This window comes from Ceratotherium simum, chromosome 22 (genome assembly GCF_057802395.1).
Source record: "Ceratotherium simum simum isolate JZ-2026a chromosome 22, ASM5780239v1, whole genome shotgun sequence".
NCBI classification, from domain to species: Eukaryota; Metazoa; Chordata; class Mammalia; order Perissodactyla; family Rhinocerotidae; genus Ceratotherium; species Ceratotherium simum.
In genome coordinates, this window is record NC_141921.1 from 12,444,121 (window position 1) to 12,460,666 (window position 16,546).

General features: G+C 54.8%; 1 protein-coding gene across 1 annotated transcript; it reads left to right on the top strand.

The window, feature by feature from the left end:
• The first annotated feature begins 1,818 nt into the window (after positions 1–1,818).
• Positions 1,819–11,197, top strand: TMEM275 (transmembrane protein 275). Its single transcript, XM_087445788.1, has 2 exons — positions 1,819–1,953; positions 10,585–11,197. Exon 2 carries the CDS (start codon positions 10,664–10,666, stop codon positions 11,195–11,197), a length of 534 nt encoding a protein of 177 aa, XP_087301914.1. The 5' UTR covers positions 1,819–1,953; positions 10,585–10,663.
• Positions 11,198–16,546: the final 5,349 nt, after the last annotated feature.

Sequence of the window (16,546 nt, forward strand, 5' to 3'; positions counted from 1 at the left end):
TGAAATCAGTTCTGTCCAATAGCCCTGTTCTGACCTTGACTGCGGCTGTACCCCGCCAGCCCCCGCTGGGCGCTGAGAACACACGGAAGGCTGGGAGCGCTTGGTCCAGGTAGCCCCCTGGAAGTCCCATCCCTGCTGGCCAACCTGGAGGACTGAGCAGGCTGGAGCTGGAGTCTAGGGATAAGACTCACATCCTGGTTCTGCCCCCAGGGGCTGGGCAAAAGGCTGTGGGCCTTGAGCCTTATTTCATCACCTGCAGATGGAGAATGGGAGGTCCCCCTCAGAACACTGCCAGGATGAAGGTTGCCTGGCACGCGTCCACCTGACCTCGAGTTCATAAATGGATGAGTGAGCGAAGGAAGAGCGAGGCTGGAGGAGATGTTCTTCCAGCTGAACTCCTCCAGGTTCTGAGAAGTCAGCCAGGCCTCTCTCTGACACATCCCAGCCTGGAGGGGGGCCTTGAGCCTAGCGCTCCCTCCCCATCCCTCACCCCCAGGCCCTTACAAATCCCCCCAGGACCTGCAGTCATCTGTAGAAGGGGCTCGTGGCCACACCTCCTTCTAGGGTGCAGGGTTGGTGGAAGGTGACTGGGGAAGGGGTGCTGAAAACGAGCCCCATCCCTGGAAAAATCTCCCTGCCTCCACAGCTCGTCTCCCCTTCCAGAGAGGGTGGGGAATCCGCGTGAGACTGAAGACACAGCCAGTGCGACCTGCGCCCCTCGCTCTAGAGTGAGTGGCTGTGCATCCGCCCCGGAAAAGTCCAGCCTGGAGACGGTGTGAGCGGGCGGGGAGTTCACTGCCAGGTGCTTGAAACCCGCGAAACCTGGAGGAGGGAAAGGGAGAAGGCCGCGCGGAGCCGGAGGGAGGAGGACACCTCGTGGGAGCCAGCGCCTGCCGGGTCAGACGAGCCCAGCGGCCGCAATCCCGCGCCCCCGAGAGGAGGCCCGGCCGCCGCCCACCGCCGGCGCTCGGCCCCTCCCCCCGCGCCCGCCAGGGGCGGGGACCCGCCGGGGTCTCCGGGGCGCCAGAGCCGCGGGCTCTACCCTCGCGCGCCTCCTGGGCCCGCCCACTGCGCCCCGGGATCTCAAGCCGCCAGGCCGGTGAGCGAGGGGGACCAGCCTACCGGCTGCCCCACCCGCCCGCCAAGTCGGATCCCCGCCCTCTCCGGATCCTTCCCGCCTGCTGGCCCTGGGGGCTCAGGGGGCAGCCGGGCAGGACCGGCAGAGAAGTGTCCACGGAGCGGCTCAGGCAAGTGAAAGCTACACGGGCTGGGAGAGGCTGGAGGGAGGGCAGGGGGATGAGAGGAGACGGGAGGGGGCAGGCGAGGAGGGGATGCTTTAAGGAATGGAGGGGATACTCCATCCAGCCATCCAGCTGTAAACCCCAGGGTGCCGAGACAAGGGGTCAGGAACCTGTAGCCTTGAGACAGAGTCTCCGAAAAGAGATGAGAAACACAGACAGGGAAACACACAGCAGGGAGTGGCTCCTGATCCCTTTTCCCTCTTTAACTCACAAAGAATGTGCTCTAGAATCCACCTCCAGTCCCCACCCAGATGCCCACTGCACTGCCCAAGGCCCAAAGTGAGGAGGCAATCAGAGAGAAGTGGGCACCAGCGACTTCAAATCCAAGAGACAGATGAAGCGAGGAAGGCAGGAGACACATCAGTGGCCCCTGTGACAATTCCTCCTTCACCGTCTGTGTCACCACTATCCCCTGGGCACCTGGGGAGACTCAGGCACTCCGGGTGGATGTGGCAGCAAACGAGGTGGGTATAATCCTGGTCCTTAAGGAAGACCATTGCAGGATGCAGACCTGGACACAGGCATCACCAATCACTGTGCTGATTTGGGGAATTAAGGAAGGCTTCCTGAAGGAAGTGCGGTCCCAGCAGCAGTCTGATGGATGACCTGGAGTTGAACAGGTGAAGGGAAAGTGTTCACCCAACCACATCTGGTGAGTTCAGCTCCACGCCAGCAAAATCCAGAGGGCCACCTGAGGGAGCCAGGGCTGGGACAGCCCAGGAGGGATTTTAACCAGTAGGGAGAGATGGGGGAAGGAGAGGAGTGGGTTAGCAGAGAGGCTAGAGGGGAAGGGATGGATTCTAGAGAATCTGGAGGGAAGACTCTGCAGGGCTGGGTGAAGAATGGGATTGGAAGTGTGTGGAGGAAAGCCTGAGGGAGAAGGAGGAGCAAGGATGAAGCCGGGGTTTCTGGCTGGGAGTCTGGGCTTTGCGGGAGAAGATGAAGTTTAAGGAGCCTGTTTCCAGGAGCAAGGGTTCAGTGGGCCCAAGCTATGGAGAGGTCAAGTTAGCTAAGGACTGAACAGTGGCCATTGAATTCAGCAACAAGGAGGCAGCTGGTGGCCCTGGAGAGAGCAGAGTTGGAGCGTAACGGGGCAGAAACCAGATTGGAGTGGATTGACTCTTGAGAAGGAGATAAAGTAGGGAGTGTAGACAGTGCTTTCAAGAAGGGGAGAGAGTGTTAAACGGAGGCAGGCGTGGGGTTGAAGGAGGGGTTTTTTTTGTTGTAAGAGGGAGAGGCTGAAGTGCCTCCAGGAGGAGGTGCCTGCACGGTGGGGAGGGTTGTTGAGCACTGACTAGGAAGGAGGAGCTTTCCTGGGAGCCCTGTGGGCCTAAGGCCGGCCGGAGACAGGGATGCACAGAGGGCTGATGCTGCCCAGCTGCTGGTTTTCTTTTCACCTACGAGGCTTAGCAGTTTGGGCACAAACTTGGAGGAGGCAGAAAGCTGGACTGGGGCAAGGTTGGCAGTTTCCTGGGCAGCTTTGGCAGAAGGACAAAGGAACAAGTTAAGTTGCCAGACAAGGTAAATTGCAAGAGAATAGCTGAAGTAAGGCAGTGCGGGTTCCCAGGTGGAGGCCGAAAGCAGCAGAGGCAAGAGGCTAGCGGAGTTCCAGGATCGCAGCAGATCAGAGAACAGTTACAGCAGGCGCTGCGGAGTCGTGGTGCAGAGCACAGATTTAGAAGATACACAGCCTACGTTTGAATCCCAGCTCTGCCACATATTATCACCTTGTCTGTGACCTTGGGCAAGTGATGCAACCTTTCTGAGCCTCTGTGTCACCATCTGAAAATAGAGGTGGCAGTAGCATCTAGCTATAGAGTTGTCACAGGGCCTAAATGAGTTAGTAATATAAAGGGCTTAGCGCAGTGTTTGGCACACAGGAGCGCTGTACAAGTGTTTCTGCAGTGGTAGCAATGGGGTTATTGTCGAGAGCAGGATGTCTAGGCTTCTCAGAGGTGGAATGGTTCAGGCTGATGACGAGAGTGATGAAGTCCCGGAGTGACGGTGGGGGGAGGAGGGAAGCTGAAGTAGAATGGAAGAATTGGGCATTGGCGATGAGGAGCCAAGGAGGGCACAGGGTGCTGCACTTGTGCAAAGGATGCTAAAGTCCCTCAGGGAGGGTAGGACTAGGGCTGGAGGGAGAGAGCTCGTCCCAAAGCCTCGGAAGAAGGTGGGCAGGAAGGGCAGTTCCACCCCAGCCAGTCTCCAGTCCCTGCCCTCCAGCCCTCCCTCTGGCTCCAGGCAGCTGAGATGGGTGGAGTGGAGGCAGAGGCCCAGGCTGAGGCTGGAGAACCAAGTCTGGCCACAGACATGGCCCTGCTGGGGGCTGTGGCCCAAGGAGGCTGGTGGGCAAGTCTGAGAGCGCCAGGGAGGACCAGAAGAGAGCAGGAGGCCCGGGGCAGCCGGGGTCACCTTCTCCTGGCTGACGGCAGGAGAACACAGAGCCTTGATTGCTGCAGAGTCCCATGTCACCGGGTCCCTCAGCTGTGCCGGAACCCAGAACCTGCAGGGCCTACAGAGACCGGCTAGACCAAACTCCCTCTTTACCCATAGAAAACTGCGCCCCAGTGCGGGGAACTGCGAGTGCTCACCTGTTGCAGGCGTGGGGCCCATTGTAAATGGGAGGGCACCAGCAGAGCAGCTGGAACGGAACCCCTACCCTCATCACCCCTCCCAGGGGCTCCAGCTCTCCTCACCACCAAATTACCTCCCTCCACCTCCACAGTCCCAGGCAAAAGGAAGTCTCCAGAGGCACCTGCTGCAGAAGCTCATCTCCACCAGATAGGCAAGCAGTTGAGCGAGTGTCTGTCTGCCTGGCTACGTGTTGGCTTGTGTCTGCAACTGTCAGTGTTTATTGTATCTGTGTTTGTATGTCTGGATGTGTCTGGTCACTGAATGTACGTGTGTGTGTGTGTGTGTGTGTGTGTATGTGTGTGTACATACACTCAGGGATGAGGATCATGGGGCCCAGGTGTCAGACACAGGAGCTGGGAAGCCACACCTTCAGACTTCATTCTTAAACCTTGTTTCCAGCTTGGGGAATCCATGTGAGTGTGTGTGTGTGACTGGCAGGGGTGGGGTGGTGGCAGCTCTCTGGAGCTCCGGGGAGGCAAAATTCAGTCGGCAGAAGCTGAGAGCTTCCAGGGTAGTGAATAGCCGGCTATGAGTAATGGTGACGTGGGAGGTTCCCTGAGGGTGGGGGTGTAGTGGAGGGGAGGAGGTTGGGGATAGAGCGCTAGGCCCGGGGGCAGCCAGGGGAGGGGGCTGGCCTAGACTCAGGGACTGAAGAGGAACCATAGGGCTAAGACTAAGGGGAACAGAGGGGTTCACAGTGAGGGGTAAAGAGCTCGGACTGAGCAAATGAGGGACTCAGTCTCATATGGAGGTTGGGGGGCTGGGACCAGTGGCTGACATCTGGACCAAAGCCCCAGTCCCCTTGCCCAGAGGTTCTTGGGCCCTTGGAGCAGGAACGTGGGGCCAGGAGGCTTGGCAGCTGCCCCTGGTCAAGCAACTGCTCTTGTACAACACAGGACCCCCAGATCCATGGACTGGGCCAGTGGGGGCGGGGGACAGGTTGACCTGAAGGGGTTTCAGACAGAGACCCCCCTCCCCGGGAGCTCTTGCCTCCACCTGCTGAAGACCACCCTCCTTGGCCCCCAAGCTTGTTGATGATTAATCAATGACTATATTCTTTTAGTAATCAAACATCTCTATACCTTCCAGTCAGCAGAAATTCTGATGTAGCAGAAACAACATGGGCTTTTCAATCTGACAGAACTGGGTTGGAATCTCAGCTTTACCTATGACAACTGAGTAAATGGGGGAAAGTTCTTTCACCTCTCTGAGCCTCGGTTTCCTCACTGCGAACTGGGTTCGGGACTGCAACAGCTCACAGGGTTGTGGTAAAATTAACTGTGTTCGCACAGGGCAAGTGCTGAGCACAGTGTCCCTGTGCAGTGTGAGCCCCTCCCCCGTAATTGGCACCCATGTGCAGCAGGTGCCTTCTCAGGGGAGTGACTTAATCCCAGCCCAAAGCAAAGAACAGCCATCTTACAGGTAAATGCACGGTTTTTTGAGACCTTTTGATATATTGGCAGTATTTTCTGAATGGGTTTCCATATCCACCTTCACAAACCACAAGGGGGTGAGGGTGGGTTGCAGGTTGACCAGTGTGGAAACAATAACCTGGTTAAACCTTTCCCTTTACATTCAGACAGCTGAGGCCCAGAGTTGGGCCCCAACCAGACCAAAATCAAGAACCCTGGTCGTCTGAGGCCTGGCCCTAGCATCTGCCTCTGCCCCAACTTGCTTCTGGCCTGGACTCCCAAATAGACACCACAGGGCCTCCCCGGCCAGAGGCGGGGCAGCAGAGAGGGAACTGCTTGACTGGGGTCATGGGCAGCTGAACAGCAGTGATCAGAGCCCTGGCTGCGTGGGGAAAGGCCTGGTTCTGGTTTGGCTTGGCCACAGACTCCCTCCATGACCTTCCCCACTCCAAGCCTCAGTTTCCCCAACCTGTAGATGAAGGGATTGAAGTAGGTGATCTCCATGGGCTCAGCAGCTTAGAATGCTCGCTAGAGAGAAAGTCTGTTCCAATCCTCAAACTCAAGATTCAGAGCAATGACCTTCCCTTCTGCTCAGGCAATGGGGTTGAGGGCTGAGTTTAGGATGAAGCAGCAAGGGCTTGAAGGATTTGGGGTTATAACAGCAATAACATCCCAAATAGCATTAACTTTGAGCACCCTGCTTCTGCAATTAAATACTGCAGCCTGGAAGTGACACAAGTCACCATTCATTGACCAGAACTAGTCCCACAGCCCCACCTAATGACAAATTGGCCAGGAAGTTCAACCTTAACATGTGTTCAAAAGAAGGGAGAACCGAAAAATATTTAGTAAATAGCACCAGTGACACCCCACAAAAGAGATAGCCAGAGCATCCACAACAAAACAGTACCCAATACTGCAAAAGCCCCAACTGGAGGGCCAAAGTCCACCAGCTGGAAATGGTGGTACAAATTGAATTGGAAGAGCTGAGCGACCTCAACACCTCACCCCTGTGCACCCCAGATCCCAGTTAACCAGGGTGGAGGCACCCATCTGCCATTAGCCCTTTCTCTGTCTGGGGTGGAGACTCTGGGAACGGTTTTGTCTTCCAAAGTCAGCTGTGCCTCCCAGGAGCAGGTAAGAATCATTCACTGGTAATTAGCACTTGGAAGCTCAGGACCTGGGCAAGCATTTGCTTTTGTTGGACTAAGTGTGCTGAGCCAAGTAAGGAGCAAGGTGAGTTTACCTTCCTTGAGAGACACACAAAATACACCCTGCCCTCCTCTGTGGTTGACATTTGAGCAGTGTAAGTGTTAATTACAGGAGCTTATCTATAGGGCCATGAGGAGAGCCTATGCCCTGTGCTTCAGTCATTCAACCAGCATTTAGCAAACCTAGCACTGTGCTAGGTTGAGAGCTCAGGCTTCAGGGTCAGAACACCAGGTTTCAAATCCTGGCACCACCGCTGCCACTCAGTGGTCTTGGGTGAGGTCTTAGTTAATCTTTCTATGCTTCAATGTCCTCATCTATGAAATGGGAATGTAACAGTAATCTCAATCTCTGTTGTGAAAATTAAATTAGATATTGTGCTCAGCATAGCACAACTAACTTAGTTAGCAATCTGAAAGTGCTAATTTCCGATTCTCATCTAGATTTGTTTCTGGCTAAGATAGACTAGCTTATATCAGACCAGTTCCCTCACTGAGCATAACTAAAAAGGCTGGATTGAACATTTAAGGAATCTGTTTAAAGGCATGGGAGAGCTGCCAAGGCAGTAAGGACCTGAGGGGCCAAGATCTTGGAGAGAAGAGAAGTAATATTTGCTTTCACTTTTTCCCTTAAGGCATTTTCCAGTTGGTAGGGGACAGTGGCCATGGAGTTGAGAAGTCAAAATTGGAATTTAGGGCTAAAAAAGGGGAAAAGCCTTGTTAACTACCTCTAGCTTTTAGTTGAGGGGCCCAAAGGGCTATCCTCTGGGAATACTGGTTAACCAGATATAGACCCAACTCAGGAAGACAGAAACATAGCTCCCAGTCAGTGCAATCCCAGGTTGGGTCAAGATGGCCTGTCCCTTCTTTAACTGCCTGTCAGAAGCAAAAGTAAATCTTCTCTGGAGGAAGATAATATCATCCAGAGCCTCACGCTATCTCTACAGTTTTTCATACACAATGTTGGGCATTCAATAGAAAATTATCTAGCATCCCAGGAGATAAGACTAAATGACCAAAAATCAAGAGCAATTAAAGAGACAATACAAACAGGAGATCCAGATGTTGGAGTTTTCAGACATGGACTTTAGAGGGTTTAATATGTACAAGAAAAAAGAAGGATTCTTTCAAGAGAAAACTGGAATCTATGAAAAAGAATCAAGTGGAAATTCTAGAATTGAAAAGTTATAACATTTGAAATTAAGACCTGAATGGATGGATTTTACAGCAGAGAAGACACAGGTAAAGAGAGGATTAGTGAACCAGATGATGAATGAATAGAAAAATGTCCAGATAGAAACGAGAGAGAGAAAAAAAGGCTAGAAAATACCAAATAGAATGTTAGAGACGTGTAGGACAATGTCAGATGGTTGAACATGTGCACAGTCAGGGTCTCAGAAGGAAAGGAGAGAGAGAATGGGGAAAACAAAAATGGCTGAAATTTTTCCAAAACTGGGTCGGGGAGGGATCAAGCCATAGATTGTAGAAGTACCAGAAAGCCCAAGAAAGATAAATACAAAGAAAATCACACCAAGGCACATCACAGTAAAACTGCTAAAACCAAAGACAAAGAGGGTCTTCCCTATAAGGGAAAGAAAGGAGAGCCTTGCCCCTCCAGCAACCCAGGGCCTCCTCGACCCTTGCCGCTGTCAGCCTTCAGGAGTCTGTTGTGGGGTGAGGTGAAGGGCCAGGCTCCATCCTCTCCATCTGGGGCTCCCTCGTCCCTCAGAATGAGCCTTCCCTGCAGGAGGGAAGAACCTGCCTTTGTCAGATGATGTCCGATGTTGATGATGTGGAGAGGGGCTTGAAAAGGGGGGAAAATTTGGGAATCTCACAGCCCTTCCTGAGGCAACAGGAAGAATCTGTTGATATTTACCTCCACATCAACCCCAAAGGGATCAAACTCTTCTCTAAAATGAAGCGAGATTGCATAAGGTGTGAACCAGATCAAGTGTTCTCTGACTCCGGTCTCAGGACGTCTTGTCTTCTTTTAGTCGAGCCACAAGAGCCCAGATCCACTTCCCTCCACCAGCCTCAATCTCCTCGTTGTAAAATGTGGCTGTTAATAAGTATCAAGCAGGGATACTGTAGGGATTCAGTGATGTCATGGAGGTGAATGTGCTTTGGCAACTATACATTGCTGTACCCCTTCAGCGGTTGCTGTTTCTGCCTGGCAGAACCAACAGCTGCAGGTTAAAGAGAGCAGATGGCTCAGGCAAATGTGGAGCTTCCTGAGGAATCTGTGATCTGTAAATGCCCTCAAGGGTCAACACATGCTTGCTTTGCCAGTATTTGGGGATTTCTGACTTCCTGCCAGCTGGGTGTGTCAGCAAGGTGCTTCTGGCTGGAGTCCCAGTAGAACTCCCACCTCTCACTGTGGTGCCAGCGGAGGGAGCCCTGAAGTCATCAGATCTGGGCAGACAGGGAGGCAGCCCTCCAGACCCTCTGACCTGCTTGGGCCTGGCTGACTCCAACCTGTGTCTGGAGTGAGGAGCTGCACTAGCCCTAATTTCCACCCAGTCAACAAATTCTCTCTAACTCCACTGTGTGCAGGCTTTGGACACTCAGGAAGGACAACTCAGGACCTGTCCCTGAGGCACTTCCACCTGAGGGACAGACCAACTGTTCTGTCTCCAGACCCAACATGACCAACCTCCCAGATCTGAGACCTTATAGCCCCCTTCTCTGTCAACCACAACATAGCTAACACTCACTGAATGCTCACTGTTCCAGGCACTGTTCTAAGTACTTGATTTAGCTTAAAGCATTTAATTATCACTACACCCTGTGAGGGAGGTTCTATTATTAGCCGCACATTACAGATGTTAACACTGAAGCATAGAGAGCTAGGCCACCTGTCCAGGTCATGCTCCGTTACTCGTCCTGCGTGCTCTGCTCCCACCTGTGGTGCCATCCGATTGCTCCTCTCTCATCCCCACTTGGGGCTCTTTTCTAACACATTTTCACAATTCTAACACAGCTCCATCGCTATGATGTCATCTTTTGAGGGCATTTATACCTGTGATTTCATGTTATAGAACAGAATTCTCAAATAGAAGTCATAAATCTCTAGACTCGGATTACATTTCCCTTGCTTCTGCATGCATTCCCAGAATTCTAGAATCCAGTGATAGATCCCAGAACCAGATACAACTAGAGAATCCTAGAAAGGAATTCTAGCATCCAGTGATCTGGCTTTTGAATCCAGGCTCAACAGTAGAATCCTGGGGGGTGGGATAGGGGCAGGATTGGAATCTAATAGAAAGCCCAGTCTGGAAAGGACCAGAGACCTTGGGTCTGCCCCAGCTGGTATAGGGACTGTCCCTTCTCACTGGCCATCAGAAACATCAGGAGCTCCTCACTCTTACATGGTCACTCACTCCAGAGCCTCAACTGACATTCAGGAAAGTTAATGTCACATCTATGCCTACCACATCCTAGGGTGGAGATGCCTAGGCCAGGCGGCAGGTCATTTGGTCCTGCTCCTGGATCCTGGGTAAACTGCTAGACCTCTCTGGGCTTCAGTTTCTTCATCTGGACAAGGAGGGGCTAGACCAGATGATTTCTAAGGCCTCTCTCACTCAGGGCGGGAGCTAGTCTAAATCCCAAGAGCTGCCACCTGCCCTCTAATTAGGACTACTGATGATGATGGTGATCATTTAATGCACACCTAGGCACTGTGCTGAGCACTTCACAGCCATTCACTCCCTTAATTTAATAGCCCAAGAAGGCTTCCGGAGGAGAGGACCTGGAGGGGCTGTGCCTGGCTGGAGGACAAGAGGAAGTGGGGAGGGAAGGAGGATGGCAAGATTAGCCACTAGGGACTCCAGCGACTGGGTGGGGAAATACTGGGCGGACTCTTCCCAAGTGCCTTGGGTTGTTGCTTCCCAGAGGCAGGGGCAGAGGCAGGAGGCTGGCCAAGATGACCTCTGCACTCCCAGGCACTGAATGTAGCCACAGAGCCGAGGGTGGGGTTGGAAGCTAAGATGCCCTACTGACCGACCCCTCCCTCTTGCTCTGTGCCCACAGGACGACTGGGATCTCCTTGGGGGCTGGTCTGGGCCGGCAGCAGGAGGGAGCTTGATGAGTGCCCGGCGTCCCCAGGCCGATGTCGCCCCCGGAGAAGAGCCAGAGACCCTTGGCCCGGGCGCCCGCCGGCCGCGCTCTGGGCTGGCTGCCCGGCCTGCCGTCGCCGGCGCTCTTCTGCGCCTGCGGGCTGTGCATGCTGCTGGCGGGCGTGAACGTGACACTGGTGGGCGCCTTCGCCTCCTTCCTGCCCAGGCACAACGCGCCGCTCATCGTGGGACCGGCGCTGCTCGTGCTGGCGCTCGGCTTCTTTGTCGCCTGCTGCGTGTGTAGCCGCCGGGGCTCCGCGCCCCACGCGCGCTCGGGGGCGGCCGCGGGCCGGGGCCAGGGCGCCGGCGGCTCCGGGCCGGTGGCGCTGGAGATGGAGAGCAGCGAGCGCACGGCGCAGGACACCACGGCCGTGCCGCTCAGCCCCGCCGCCTCGGCCGCGTCCTCGGGCCGCTCCAGCCCCGGCCCCGGCCCCTCCGCCCTGGACGCCCCCGAGCCCGCGGCCGTCTACGCGCCGCGCACCGAAGGGCTCCAGCTCAACCCGCCCCGGGAGCGCGTCGCCCCCTAGCGGACCGGGTCCCCGGCCCTGTCTCCCCTGTCCGTGTCCCTCCGTTCAGTGCCATTTAAGAAAAAAAAAAGGAGGAGAAAGAGAAGACAAGAAGAAAATTTTCATAAGGGTCCGGCGCTCGGCATAGGTGGCCTCATCTGTCCCATCTCCGGAACTTCTGGTGGGGAGAATGTGGTGATGGTGTCGAGGGACAGCCCCCAAAGGAGGGAGCAGCGCCTTGGCCCCTTAGCTGGAGTCTGCCGGGGCCTCCTTTACCTCACTCCCCAGACTTGATGAAACTGGGCTCCTGGACCTTTGAGCCCTGCCACCACCACCACCACCCATGGCATTTGGGCCCCATGAACAGAGTCACTCTGAGAGGGACTAACTACCAGCAAGGCCCCCGTGCCGCCAGGGGTGAGGAAGGTGAGCCTGGGCTGTCTCCTGTCCCTGCATGCTGTGAAAGGCCACCAGCTCCCCTCCTGCCCCTACCGCCCTCCTTGTCTCTACCCCAATATGACCTTTTGAGATTAAGTGGGGGCGTCCTGATTTGAGCCAGGATAGTCCCTAAGGCAGAGCTGGGTTGAGCACACTCCAGCCTTTCTGCCTGACCAGAGCAGGGGAGCTGGGGCTAGGGCCCCAAGAGGGAGGAGTGGTGAGGGGAATCCTCCCACCCTGAAGGTCTCCGTGTGATCCACACTGTGCATTCCTGCTGTGCCTCAGTCATCAATAAAGAACGTTTGGAGTCAAGTCCTCTGCGATGGTGCAGTCTGGGAGGGAGGGCCCGCCTGCCAGGCCTCTGGCTGAGCGCCCTGGATTCTGGGGTCCTCCCAGCCTGTGGCCGAGTGCTTCATCATCCTAGCAGCAGCCCCTCTTGGAGACCTAGAAGGGGGCCCAGGGAAGAGGAGTGTGTGATTGTAAACAAAAGGCTGTCTGAGACAGTGGGTACCTGTGAATGCCCGTGGGAACAGGTGTGTCAGATTGGGGAGCTGGATGAATATATGAGTGTGCCTGTGGGTCAGATAGCCTGGCTCTGTGTATGAGATGGGCAATGTGGGAGTATTGGGGTGACGCTGTCTCCTGTCACATATGCATGTGGAAGTGTGTGCGGGGGGTGGGGGAGGTGTTGAGGGCTGGGTTACCCAGCAGCAGTGGTGAGAGAAGAAGGGCTCCCTGGGGCTATGCAAGGCCTGGACCTTTCTCCTGGCCTAGTTTGTCTTGCTGAGTCTGAGCTCAGCCTATATTCTGTCCAGGTGGGTAAGGGCATCTGGTAGAAGGATGGAGGCTGCCTTGCAAGAAGCAACAAGGGGGCTGGGGCTGGGGGGAAGACACTGAAACCCTGGGCCAGCCCCTCCTCTCACTGCAGGGACCCAGGCAAGCAGTGTCCACTGGTGGTGGCACACTGGCCCACTACCCCTTACTGGCCGTGACTCCCTGCCTATCCACCCTTGGCTTCATCAGCCTCCCTTTTTCTTTCCAGGGTGGGCTGTGCTGCTCTTCTGCCCTAGCCTAGGCACTTCCCACCAGCCCTGGGGCTCTGTCTCCCTTCCTCTGACCCCCTCTTCTACCCTGTCTCTCCTGATGTCTCCTCCTCCCATGGCCCTGGAGCACAGTGAATCTATCTCAGTAGGTGCTGAGCAGGTCATCTCTATTAATTCACATGGGTCGATGGGCCCTAACCTTTGAAGCATCTAGCCCCTGGAGCTGATGACCTCTTCTCAGAGCACTTCCTCACCTCTACCACACACACATGCATGCGTGTGTGTGTGTGTGTGTGTGTGTGTGTGTGTGTGTGTATGTAAGGGAGGCCACCTCTCCAGGCTCCAGTCCTGTCTCTTCTGGTTCATTGGTCTGCAGCCTCAGACGCCACCTGCTGCCTTGGTAGAGTAGAAGGTGAGAGGGGCCACTGCTGATGCTGCCTCGGGGTGTAGGCTGGACTACCATTCTCCCCACCTTCTTAGGAGGAGGCACCCCCAGATTCTAGCCATGGAATGCTAGGCCCAGCCCAAACCCCTCTCCCACCTGCTGGCAGAGGCCTGGAATTATACCGTCAGGGCTCCTTTCTCTTCTCCCACTACAAGAAGACTTCCAGATCCTGGGAGCCTGGCTGCTGGGGAGGAAGTAAGCATGTGATAAGGGTTCAAGGCAGTGGGCCACAGATCCAGGTGGGAGTGAGTAGAATGGGAGGGGAGTGGGGGGATATTGGCTCCCTGGAGTCTCCCTTCCACTGCCACTCCCAGCTGAAGAACATCATTTGTCCCATCTGTGCCCCCTCCACAAGCACACTAGGAGGAACTGTCTATATCCCAGTGCCCCAAGGCCCACTTTCCAACCAGCCAGCCCCAGCAAAGCCGCCCCCCCCCAATATTATCTCTCCAGACCTGCCATGCCAGGGGATTCCTCCCCTCACACTCCTTCCCCAGGCAGGAGCTGAGGGACAGGTCTCTTTAGGGCAGTACGGCCACCGAGGCCCGAGAGCAGCCCCACTCTCCTACATACACAGAGGCTGGAGGATTGTTCTGTCCCCTCTGCAGGCCCCTCCCAGGCAGGTTCCAGGCTTTGAGGACAGATCTAGGGCTCCCGGGGGCCAATATAGAAGGGCAGGTTTCTGTTGAAGGTGAGGACTTGATTCTGACAGCATGGGGCATCAAGCTCCCTGACCCTGAGGAATTTGAGCCAGGACTGGTGACTCCTGCAGGGACACTGCAGAGGGGCCCTGGGATGAGGGCCAAACGTCCCACCTCGACTCCTGGCCCTGAGACTCTGGGAACTCAGGCACCCGGGCCCGCCTCAGAGGTCCAGGGACTACAGTGCAGGACACACAGCATGTCCTTCTGAAAGGACAGGTGCTCCTAGGGCCTGAGGGAGATTGGGGGTGGCACAGTGGTCTCCCACAGGGAACTACTGACGGCCTGGCCAAGGTGGGGCGGGAACTCGGATCCTCTCCCCTTGTTCCCACTAGAAGAAATGAGGGCAGCCACTTAGGACTACTTTTTACTAATTAATTCAACAAATAATTCCTGAGCCTTCTGTGTGCCCAGCGCTGGGAATACAGTGGTGAACAAGCTCGGGGGGGGGGCTCACATTCTCCTTGGAGGAGACAGACAATAAAGAATTGGATAAGTAAGCAAACAAGACAAAAAATATTAGCTAGTGGACAGTGCGATGCAGAAAATCACAATAGCAAGGTGCGATAGAGGGACCTGTTGGATGGGTAGGGAGATCTTCTCTGAGAGGTGACATTTAAGCTGAGCTCTGACTGACAAGAGTCAGCCATGCAAAAGTCTAGAGCAAGAACATTTCAAACTCAGGAAACGGCCAGGGCGAAAGGCCTAAGGTAAGAATGAACTTGGCCTTCATGTCTCAGGCCAAAGAGAAGGCTGTAGAGACGGGTGGGAGATGAAGTTGGAGAGGGTGGGGAGGGGCATGTTGCTCAGCTCACATAAAGCTTAGTAAGCCAGGATGAGGAGTTAGGGTGTTCTGCTCGGTGAGATGGGAGCCACTGGAGGGTTTTAAGCAAGGAAGTGACATGATCCGATTTATGATTGTAAAGATCGCTCTGCCTGTGTGTGGAAAATAGAGTGTTGAGGAGCAAGAGGTAAAACGGGGTGGGTTAGAAGGTTACTGCAGTGAGATAGGCCAGGGGCTGGGCCTGGAGTGTGGCTGTGAAGTGGGCAGGTTCTACGCCCATTTTTGAGGTCCCCCTTTTGGCAGAGTTTAAGGGGAGTGAAAGAGAGGAATCCAGGGGAAAGTTCTAAAATTTTGGTTTGAGCAGCTGGGCGCATGGTGGAGGAAAGCCAAGGGCTGTGTTAACATGGAAGGTCTGGTAGCCCAGTGGAGCTGTCCCATAGGAGCTGGAGCCACAGCCCTGAGTTCTGGAAAGAGAACTGCACTGGGGGTGCAGATCGAGAAGCTGTTGGCATATGGGTGGTGGGTAGTTAAGCCATGAGTCCAGGTGAGGTGTATGAGGAGAGATAAGACAGAACCCAAACCCTAGAAGTGTCTAACCTCTGAGTCTAGGGGAGAGAAGGGGCCCTAAGCTGCCCAGTTCCGAATCTCGCCCAACCTTCTGTGGATGCCAGTGCCTTTCTGATGAGGTCTGTGGACCAGGAGTTGGGGATTAGGGAGAAGTAGGTAGAATGTAAGCTCCCAGAGGTTGGGACTTCCATCTTGTTCACTGCTGTGCACTCAGTGCCTCCCTGGGACAAGGCAGGTGCTCAATAAATCATTGTGGAATGGCTGAATGAGTAAAAGGTGTGAATCTTATCACACAGCTAAGCCTCCAGGTCCCCAGGAATAGGGAAATATCAAGATGCCTGGTTCTGGGCAGGAAGAGAGGAAAGCTCCTTATGTGTGTGGGAGTTCTCCTGTTTTCTACTTCTTTGTGAGGAAGGGGGTCATGCAGGAAGATAGAGCTGTCTGGATAGGCATTGATGGACGATGGACATGCCTGAGAGCGAGGATCCCCAAAGCAGGAGATGGCCAGACAGACGGGCCAAGCCTCAGAGACTTGGCACTGCCAGGGAATGCCACCAGAGGGCACCCTGGGCACATGACAGGGGATAGAAGCGCCTCAGCCCAGTCAGACTGCACAACTTTGCCTTTTCCTCTTCTGAGGGCCCAGGCCCCGAAGATGGGGGCAGTGGGGAGTTGGGTGCACATGGGGAGGTTGTGGGGGGAGTTAAGTCACTCAAATTTACTGTGACACCTCGAATCCTAGAACCTGACCTTATCGCAGAGGAAGCCCTGACCCTGGAGGTAGACTTAGCCTTTATCAAGGTCACAGGTAAGACTTGAGTCTGGTCATAGACTAAACCCTCACCCTGATCTTAGACTGAGCCCTCATCCCAGTCCATACCGAGTCCTGACCTGAGCTTGATCCTGGTCACACTCTGAGCCTTGACCCCGTCTGGTCCACATACTGAACCCTGATCTTGATCTTACTCAGAACCCTGAACCCTGAGTTCTGACTCAGTCCAGACACTGAACCCCGACTTTTATCAAAGATTGAACCCTGACCTGGACACAGACTGAGCCTTGATCATAGACACACATTAAGCCCTTATCTGGTCACAGTCTGAGCCCTGACCCTGATCCATACACTGAGCTGTGATAACAGACTGAGACTGACCCTGAACTCTGACCTGACCTGAACTCCCAACCTGAACTCTGACTCTCATCCATATATTGAACCCTGACCCTGGACAAAGACTGAGCTTTCATCACGGTCATGGACTGACCCTTGATCCCTAAGACTTGCTCCTCCAATACCCATTGACTTAAGGACCTTCCAGATGAACCTCTCAGGCCAGGCTTCAGCCCCAGAAGGAAGTAACCTGGAAACAATTTTGAGGGAGAGAGAAGGAATTC

What these genes read in the sequence shown, in the direction of transcription:
- TMEM275 (XM_087445788.1), top strand. Translation starts at nt 10,664, where the DNA reads ATGTCGCCCCCGGAGAAGAGCCAGAGACCCTTGGCCCGGGCGCCCGCC.